Below are 10199 nucleotides of genomic sequence, written 5' to 3'. Positions count from 1 at the left end.
AGAATACAAACAGGCAGGTTTTGGAAAAGATAAGCAAACAGAGGGAAAAGCCCCTCAAAGTAGAAAAGGAGGGAAAGTTAATTGTGAAAATCTGGAGTCTCAAAATAGAACATGTGATGAAGGGCCAAATAATGGAAAAGCTGTAGAAGCATAAACTCAAAGGAGATTTCAACATTTAAAAGCAGACTTGTTTCTAGGAACTTGACAAGCTGAGCCAACACAGATTCCTCTTACATCTACAAACAAGTAGAAATGTTGGACCAAATATGCCATAATAATGTTTCAAGACAGCTGAGCTCAAAAGATAGGAAGTCTGCAGGTGCCAGAACAAAGACGCCACGTGGCAGAAGGCTGCGGAGGCTAGTACTCGGAGGTCCACGGCGGGTCTTCCTTCCCGAAGAGCAGAGTCCATGTGAGGTGTGTGTCCCGAGCTGATTGGGGTCACACCTGTCGGCAGCAGGATGGGGTGGAAACAGACAGTGACCTGAGATGCTTGGCCACGCAGTCCTCAGCTGAGCCTACAGGGTGCCTTGCAGCTGAGATGTCGCCAGTCAAAAGACCTGACCTTCAGCTCCACTGCAGAGTCGTTCTATATGACCTTTCCCCAAAAGGTGGCATGACCTTGGGGGAGGCCAGGTCCCTGAGAGACTCAGCTGGGAGCTATCAGCCTACAGCCAGCACCCCCAGCATCTTTGGGAATGAGAGCTTCAATCCAGGGCCAGGAGGGTGGTTCTGGAGACATACAGATATTTTTCTTTGATTCTATGAGTAACTTTTCTTTTTTTTTTTAAATTTTATTTTTATTTATTTTATTTTTTAACTTTACAATATTGTATTGGTTTTGCCATGTATCAACATGAATCCGCCACAGGTATACACGTGTTCCCCATCCTGCTCCATTTAAGTAATTTTGACCTATTTTGAATAATTTTTGAATATAATTTTGAATATTTTTTTCCTTTGGAGTCGTTGGGAAGATACAAATAATTCATCCATTGTCTTCTCTCCAAGGGGGATACAAAGATGCTGCTTGTGTACAAATATATTCATTTCAGTGTTATTTATATTAGTGGAAAAAACTGAAAATAACCAGAATGCTCCAAAATATGGGAATGGTAAAATTATATGCTGCTATTAAAATAACGTTTTCAAAGAATGGGTGCTAAGATATTAACATATGCATTTACATTGCATAGACTGTATGGTTTTAATTTCTTAAAACATTTATTATCTAAATGTTACTGTAATTGCTAATGCATTAAATAATAGGAAAGAAAATAGATCAAAATAATGTCTGAGTTTGGCTCTATAATTTATGAACCTTTTAATGCCTTGTATTTCCCAAATTATCGAAGTTCATATATTACTTTAATATCATAAAAAACAAATTATTTACAACATGAAGAAATGATATTGAATTAGTTTACTCCATTAATTTTCAAATATATATTTGATATGAAAAATGATCTGTGAAACAGTACCATATTGAAAGCATATTTTCAATAATATATTTGACATTTTTTTCAATCTTGTTTTTAACACTGTTTTCAAGGTGAATGAGACAAAGCAGTAAATCTCGAATGTTTCTTGGTCCTTCTCTTCACTTGTCTGAGGTTTTTCTTGAAAGACAAAAGTCCCCCAAATGTGTGTGTATGTGTAGATGTGCATTTAACTTCCATTTTTTGGAGCCTTTTTTATAAGCTACTGCAGTTGTTCTAGAGTCAATGTCCCTTTGCATATGATTCTCACTAGATGGAGGAACCTGGCTGAAGGACATTTTTCTAAGGCTCCAAATCGAACTAACAAGCAAGCAAGGAGGAGGTTCACAATTTCCACCTCTATAGAACAAAAAGTGAAAGTGAAAGTGAAGTTGCTCAGTCGTGTCGGACTCTTTGAGACCCCATGGACTGTAGCCACCAGGTTCCTCTGTCCATGGGATTTTCCAGGCAAGAATACTGGTGTGGGTTGCCATTTCCTTCTCCAGATAGAACAAAAAGAAAATGGTAAATTGTATCACTCAAGGGATTTTTGAATGAAGGAAATTTTTCTGTCCTAGAAGTTAATTTTGTTTCTTTGTATTAGAGGAACTAGTCATTTAAAAAAAAAAAAAAATCTGGCAAACCATACGCATGAAAACTGGAGGGACCCATAATGGATTTCATTACTGTTTGGGTTTTCTTCCTCTCTCTTTCTCTCCTACTCTTTCCTCCCTTCCTCTTCTTTCTTTTCTTTTAGCTTGAATTCCAAACTCCTTTCCTTTAATCCCTGCTGTTCCTCCTCCATCATTCTTTCTCAGACCTTTGCCTCCTCCTTTAAGTCTGCGGGTTGCTTTCTGCATTTCACTGTGAATGTCAGTGTGCTGAGCGGGCACTGAACTGGGGAGCCTCACCAAGAGCCATGGTTTTAGAAGTTCACATGTTTGAGAGTCTGTGAAACCCTCCCTGGCCTCAGAGATTTGAAATTGCTTCAATCTATATTTTCTTTGTCTTTTATGCTTTTAAAGTTTCATATCCAATAACCACATTTGTATCCAAAGCATGGATTTTTAGAATTTGACAAAGCTGATCCCCTGTATTCAATTTCCACAAATCCCTTAAAGTATTTAACCAGGTCTTCTCCTTTTGCAACAATGTCTAACAAAATCACAGAGGGAGACAGTTGTTCTTGACATCACAACAGTTTAATATGTTAACTTATTCATTAAATTGTGCTTCACATCAATGGGAATTCTCAGTTCTACAAACTATCATTTTTAAATAGCAATAAAGGTTGATAATCTCACAATACAATCTCCTAGTACCCGAGTTCATACATAGTATTGCACAGAAACATAAAGAGATATCTTAGGAGAAATCACTTACTATCTATTGGATAACTATCTTTACATCTAAAATGGGGCACCAGACACAAGTCCAGATTCTTCTTTCCACCATTTTCCACTATGGATTTGTGAAATGAAAAATAATACAAGCAAAACACAGAAGGTCTTTTTAGGGAGGGAGGTGTGGAGAAGGAAGGAAAAGAAAAGATGGTCACATGATTAAAAAAATGACAAGCTGGTGGAAATAAATGGGACAATGACTAAATCATACTGTCATTGTCACGACGACCATGACAAACAGATGCTGCTCCCTCAGTTTTCCCCAGAAAGAACTGAAGCCTTTCAGCACTGACATCTGGCCCTTTGATAAATTCCCACAAACTACAACAGAACTTGTAACCCACGGAGGCTCCATTTAATGTGCCCAAGCATGACAGCTATACTTTTGTCCATAAACGACCTAGAACACAGGCTCAAAAACATCTGTGCTCCCGTGTCCTCAGATCCGCTGTTCTGTTAGGGTACCTCCAGTCCTGGCTTGGAAGTTCAGGGGCTTTTGTCTTGCAGATGTTGCTGGTGTTCATAGTGAGGCCAGTCCTCTGGAAATCTCAGCACCTCTGCAAGGTAGGTTGGTTCTGCAGGTGTGTTGCAAGGGTGGGTCCGTATGCAGTCTGTCCATTAGGCTACAAAACACACAGGTCTCAGAACCCTGCCCATTTGCCCAGAGGGGCTAATAAGGGAGTTAGTTCAGGTGTGTCTAGGTGGATGTGGCGAGAGAAAGCACGCTTATGTCCAGTAGAGATGGAGGGAGGGGGGTGGAAGAAAAGCTGAAAGTGCCTTGGAGAAAGAACCTTTGCATGCTGCCCAGAGATGACATAAATGGGTAAGGTCATTGGACTCAGCCAGTCCCAATACCCACCTGCAGACTTTTAGCTGGAGTTCTGCTGACCAGCGGAGGCAAAGTAACGACAAAAAAGAAAGACCTTAGAGACACAGCTGTGATCAGATCACAGTACCCTTTGCCAAAGTCCACCCCAGCTTTCTCTCTGATCCAGCTCCAGTTCAGTCCCTAAAATTATCTCGAATGCTCTGATCCTGTCTCACAAGCCTCAAGCCTTTTCTTGCTCTTTGCAGTGGCCAAAAGAATCAAAATGGCTCCAGACTGCCCTTGACACTGAGGATGGAAACTGTCCCCGACTCACTTTCCTATGTTTCCCCATTCCCTGGCACATCTTTCCCCCTTTTAAAGACCTGCCTGCTTTTAAAAGCCCTACTTTTCTCTGTAGCTACCCTTTCTCTCCCAATCCCCACGTCTGATCCCATGAGGATGATCCCTTCCTACAGGCTCTGCTCTCAGCTAGAAGTCCGAGTTGGAGAGGAGTCAGGTAAATCCTTGGTGGGAAGGTACTGGCTTATGAGAACTGAAAGCATTCCCTCTCCCTGGCAAATGTGCAAAGGGATTCATTTAATAGCAAATAAAAATTTTAAGAACCAAAGTAGTATGTCGCTGATAAAATTCCAGGGGCTGAGGGAAGAAGTAGAGAGGAAGGGAGATTTTTCAACCAGGGGTTCTCTTGTGCCTCTGTAAAGCATCTCTATTCAGGCTGCCACTGATTCAAAATATTTCTACCACCAAGCTTCCCTAAGGAGTACATTCCCTTGGGCTTCATCTTGAATAGTTTTTGGATTGGATGGGGTGGACGTCCAATGAGAGGTGTTTGAGTGGTGATGCTTCAAGATTTCCCTGTAACACTACCCATCTCTTGGCCGTTTCACTCTTAATAAGAGGCTTCCTCCTGGAGGCAGGGAGTTGATAGCCAACTCTACCCCTCTCCTTGGTGTTTTTTGAGTCCCTGCAGTTCTATGAGAAGGCAAGGGAAGCTATAAATCAATAGAGATTGAGATTTCACAGTCTTGCAATTCTCAATCCCAATACTGATGATGAGTTGCATAAAGTAGCAGAAAAATATGAAGTCAAAAGACTGGGGCTGTGAGTACCTGTCTTGCTAATAAACTAGAATCTTTAGGAAATCTTTCAACATCACTGAATCTCCATGCCAAATTATCGAATGGGATTAATGAGCTATTTTACATACAAGACTGTGAGATACTAGATGTAAAAATGAGATACTAGATGTAAAAATGTTTTGAAAAGCATGAAATACTATACAAAATTAGAAAATTTTAATCTTAGCCTTAGCAAAAATGGGTGACGAAATAGATGACATTGAAAAGTACTTGAAATATTTTTTCAATTCCTTTTTGTGTCAGAGACTGATGGTTTTGATCAGTATTGATTTTCACATTGTTTCTTTAATAATAGAACCTATATATTTATCAAGGCACAAGGCAACCAATAATGATGACATTTCCTGGTCTTCTTAGCAGCTAGATGTAGCTAATAGCTAGGTGTTAGCCTGTGAGATGTGACTGGAATTGATATGTGCAATTTCTCCCCGCTTCTTCTAAGCTATCTGAAATAACAATGAGATGGCAGGAGCTGCAGCGGTCATCTTGGACCATGGGTTGAAAGCTGTGTGTTAGGATGAAAGAGCAAGAGAGGGCCTGGGATTCTCGTACTATCACATGGCAGGCTAGTTTGTCTTCTAACTGAGACAGCAATTGCTTCAATCTTTTGAGGTCACTATAGTTTTCAGTTTCTCTGTTAAAGCAGCCAAATAGGAATCCTACCTAATGGACTTGTATTTATATTTTAATGATCTTTGCTCACCTCCTTGATCCCCTCTCATTCATATTGTCAGATTTTTGAATAAGTCCTCATTTCGAACCTTTGGTCAAACTATTTCTGATAAAGTTACCTTCTTTTGATGATAAGAAGCATATTTTTATAATTTTTTAATAACACATGTGATAACCTTAACTGTTGCCTAACACTGATTGTTAATGTTAGCAATCATTAGAAAGAGTATTCAAATAATTCTCAGGGCAGGTTTTCTCCACTGTTGAGAGTAGGTAGCCAAAAAGTTAAAAGGAGACAGAATATATAGTACGTATCTTATTCCTTAATTATAATTTAAACACACACATACATAGATAGTTTATCCCAGTCTGGTTACTGATGTTGCCATTGCCAGAGAATGAAAGGAAGGTCTACCTGGGAATTGTAGGAGTCAACAGGATGTGGAACTCCTTAGGGATTTTTCTTTTTTTTTTGCTTCTGCTGGGCTTTTAACACAGATGTATCTGGAATGAGTTAGTTTTGGGTCTTAATATTCATTGGCTGGACCAATGCTGAAGCTGAAGTTCCAATACTTTGGCCACCTGATGTGGAGAGCCAACTCATTGGAAAAGACCCTGATCCTGGGAAAGATTGAGGGCAGGAGGAGAAGGGGGCGAGAGAAGATGGGATGGTTGGATGGCATCATCAACTCAATGCGCATGAGTTTGAGCAAACTCTGGGAGAGAGTGAAGGACAGGTAAGCCTGGCATGCTGCAGCCCACAGGGGTCGAAAAGAGTTGGACATGACTTAGCAACTGAACAACAGCAATTTAAGCAGCTGGCTACCCATGGATCCTTAGACCCAAATGCCTTCTGCTGACATCCTTGCCCTGAGCTGAGGATCACTGGGCATGTAGGTGCACCGTCAATTTTGAGAGAACAAACTGCATCCTCACCTCTTCATTTCTATCAACAGAGGACTGCAGGGAGAGGACAAGTGTGTTGCTTCAGAATGAAATGATACGAAGGAGGAAGTTCATGTCGGTCTTTTTAATTTGCTCAGCACTGGCCTCAGGCCAATACAGAGAGATGGTTTCTCCTCTGAACATCCTGATACTGGGTCTCCAGCGGAGCCTCATACATCACGCCTTCAGCAGCGAGGCCATGGAAAGCTTTTTGATAGAAACCCCGAGGCGCCTGAGGAATGGTGTGAAGTTAGCAGAGGCTGCCTTCAAGCCTCAGCTAGGCACGAATTCTCTGCCAAAAATGTAAAGTGAGTTTAAAAGAAACAATCTGAATGCTTTCTAACTTGTTTTGATTTTCCACATGACAAAACATTGGATTGTTAGCATGTGTGTGTGTGTATGTGTGTGAGTGATTCACAGCGACAGGCAGAACAATAATTTGCAGCTCTGCCATTCTACAGAGCATTAGATCTTAGCACTGAAACGGGAAGACAGAGAGAAAGCTGCTCATTAATCCCAGTAGCAAGACTTCTTTCTCACTACCTTAGGAACAAATCATCAGGAAGGGAGATGCTAATATTTTGTGAGCCTAATCTCTATCAGCTAACAAGCTATATTTTCAGCCCCTTCAACCCACCCCATCTATGGGTTAAGAAGTACAACTGCCTATAAAGCCATCAGTCTCTCAGCTCCTTGATGGATGAGTGATTTGGAGGAGCCTGGACTCACCCAAGGCAACATGGCACTGGGTCCCTGATGGCTTGGAGCTATCACACTCAGGTGGGTTAGACGCAAACCCTTCTGGACAATAACGGGTGGTTTCTAGCACGATTGGCAAGAAGCTTTTATCCCATATGGAAAACATTATGGAGACAAAAAAAGAGTTTGCCCTCTGCAGTCAGCCAAATCTAGCTCACAACCCATGAGGAAGCTACTTATTGTCTGTGAATCTCACTTTCCACATCGTGAAATTGGGACAAACAGTATCTACCTTCTTGTGAACAAATCTGAGTTATGAAAAGGGCCTCTCAAAGTTCCTGGCACAAGGGAGGTCCCAGTAATGCCTTTCCTCCCATGAGAGATGAAGCCGAGGGTAGTATCAGAAATATCTAAGCCTCTTCTCTAGAACTCTCTTTGATGGAGACACCAGGATCCCCTCTGTGCAGGCGAGTGCTCCATGAATGTGGGCTGATTAACTCTCAACCCCAGAGAGAGTATTCTGGAGGCTGAGACGCAGCTTATGTAAAGCTGGCTTAAACATCAAACATGTTGGATATCAATGAAATAGGCTTTTCAATCTGATTTAGGGGGTTCACTCATTTTGCCTTCAGCTCCTTGAAAGGATTGATCAGATCAGTCTGTTGTGAAACTTTCTACTCACTCTGATCCCCTACTAAATGCTAGGCAAAGGCTTTCTACTCCCTCTGCCATATTTCTCCCCTTATTATTCAAAGACATTGTGTTGTAGCTGTGGCTGGGAAGAGGTGAAAATAAGAAGCACTTGGCAACGCAGCATATTTTTTTGGACCACACTCTCACAACAGGTAGAGATCATGCACGGAGAAAAAAAGATTACCAGGCTATAGATATTCAAACGTTGGGAGGTAGAGTCCTTCTAAACTCCTGGAGTAAACACACACTGCGTTCCATGTCTCATGGCCTAAGTCAGAGTTATTTTTTAAGTTAGTGATCTTGACTTTATTTTGCATACATGCTGGCTGAGCTCCTATACTAAAGGCCAAATTCCTTTTAAGTGTCTTTTCCTCTATGACAGTAGAGTTTCAAACCTGGCAGTGCTGTATCAGATAAGAGGCCTGCTCCAAATAGGAAAAACTCTGAAATAGTCCTCATTAAAAAAACTAAGGTTCTGCAGTCACATTGGAAATGGTGGATAGGTAGTTATCTGCCTGCTTTTCTTCCTTCTTAATTTATCTTTTATTCCTTATGCTGAAAATAAAAACTGGTAAAGGGTGTTCTCCTTAGGTGTTTGTTAATAAGCATGTTCTCTCCCGAATGGCCTTAACCCACGTTCCTTTCTCTGGGGCCACAGGCACACATCTCCTGAATCTACTAGCCTTTCCTTAAAAGATGGGGGAGAAGCATGGCTCAGGGATAAGATGCAGAGGATGTGAGTCCGCAGTGATGGTCAGTAGCAGGGTAATCGTGTTGAAAAACAACCATAACAACAAAACACGTTACACTACTTATGATTTAAACCACATTCAAATAGAGTTCAAAGATGAGAGCCAGCATCTGAGAGTGTTGGCGTTAAACCCCATGGGAAGGCTGAAAAAGCCTTCTCTGCCTCTCTCTTTCAACAGCAGTATTTCCATTAAAGAGAGGATATGAACTGATCAGTTTCAGCAGAACATCCAAGCCATAATTTGGCTTTTCATGTGTAACTTGGGTAGGTTCCAGTTGCCCAAACTACAACCTGGGCTGCTGCTGCTGCTGCAAAAAAAAAAAAAATCCCAAGGACTCTTTCCTTTGTTGGTGCTTTGCCCTTTGACCTTCTAAAGAGGTCTATCCCCGTTGGGTGCATTCCTTACCCTACTTAATATCACAGATTGACAAATGTCAGGAAAAAAAAAATAAAAAGAACCAGATGGATCATCTCTGGCTGGAAAAAGGTGAAGACAGAGAGGAAGCCGGGGGGCGGGTCCCAAGCAAGCCACCTACGGGCCAGACGTCCTCGGCGGGGTCCCACATTCTCCAAGGTGAGGTCAGAGGGCTGGCTCAGCTCCCCCCTTCCGCGGGAGGAGAGGGCAGGTCACCATCTCACCACCTGGCTGTTGTAGTCCTCCGTGACGGCCCCCTCGGGGTTCCCCTCCTGTTTGGGCCAGCGGTGGCCCCTGTGATCTCGCTGTAGCCTGCGCTCCCCGCGTCTCCTCTGCCGGTCCCTCTGGCGCTCCAGCTGCTTGGTGCGGTGGTAGCGCTGCTGGAAGAGATCCTTGGCGTACTCGTAGAGCTGCACGTCGAGAAAGTTGAGCTCCTCGATGCGCCGGCGGGCGCCCTCGTTGATCTCCACGTTGGAAGCCCGCGTGATGTTGAACTGCGTGAAGGGGGAGATGAACTTGAGGTTGAATGTCCTCTCAAAGAGAAACTGCGTCTTGCGCTGGAACTCCGTGAGGCCGAAGAACGCCATGTTCTTGAGGTTGCTCTTGGCGCTCTGCAGCAAGATCGCGTTCCTCTCGCTCTCGTTCATGAAAGTCAAGTTGTAGCAGCCCACCAGGCTGAGGTCGGCCAGCATGCGCACCTGGCGGTTGTTGGCCAGGTTGTAGGTGCAGTCCATGAACTCCCGCAGGCTGACCCCGGACCAGTCGTCCCCCGGGTAGCAGGTAGGCAGCTCATCCGGGGTGGGGCTCCTCCCGTCGCACATGTGGAGGGAGGTTTTCCACGTGGCCCCTCTCTGGACGTGTTTCCACTCGCTCAGGTATCGGGACACTGGATCCCGCAACATGGTGATGTAATAGAAATTCCTGGAAGAGATGAGGGGGAGAGCGTCAGTTCTCCAGAACTACAACCCTGGGAACTCGGGCCTCTGTAGCCTTTATGTCAGCACTGAGTCAATGGACTTGGCGGCCAAATGGTCACCTGAGAATTTCCTGCCGGTGCTCCCGTGAGAGGCTGTTAGGCCAGTGTTCCTCTCTGTGCATGCTTCTATAGTACCATTTGCTGCGTTTTTTTCTTTCGGCTACAGTGTGGGCAGCCTACTCCGGTATTCTTTGCTAGA

General features: G+C 43.2%; 1 protein-coding gene across 1 annotated transcript in view; it reads right to left on the bottom strand.

Annotated features, from left to right (window-relative positions):
* Positions 1–8676: 8676 nt before the first annotated feature.
* HS6ST3 (heparan sulfate 6-O-sulfotransferase 3) overlaps positions 8677–10199 on the bottom strand; it is a 712546-nt gene continuing 711023 nt past the window's right edge. Inside the window, exon 2 of the mRNA NM_001205484.1 lies at positions 8677–9945. Within this exon, the coding sequence (NP_001192413.1) occupies positions 9237–9945 (709 nt within the window). The 3' untranslated portion in view covers positions 8677–9236. The remainder of the gene's footprint in view (positions 9946–10199) is intronic.

Source organism: Bos taurus, chromosome 12, assembly GCF_002263795.3.
Source record: "Bos taurus isolate L1 Dominette 01449 registration number 42190680 breed Hereford chromosome 12, ARS-UCD2.0, whole genome shotgun sequence".
In the NCBI taxonomy this organism is placed as follows: domain Eukaryota; kingdom Metazoa; phylum Chordata; class Mammalia; order Artiodactyla; family Bovidae; genus Bos; species Bos taurus.
Note: the sequence above shows the minus strand (reverse complement) of the source record. Positions and strands in the feature narration are given on the sequence as shown.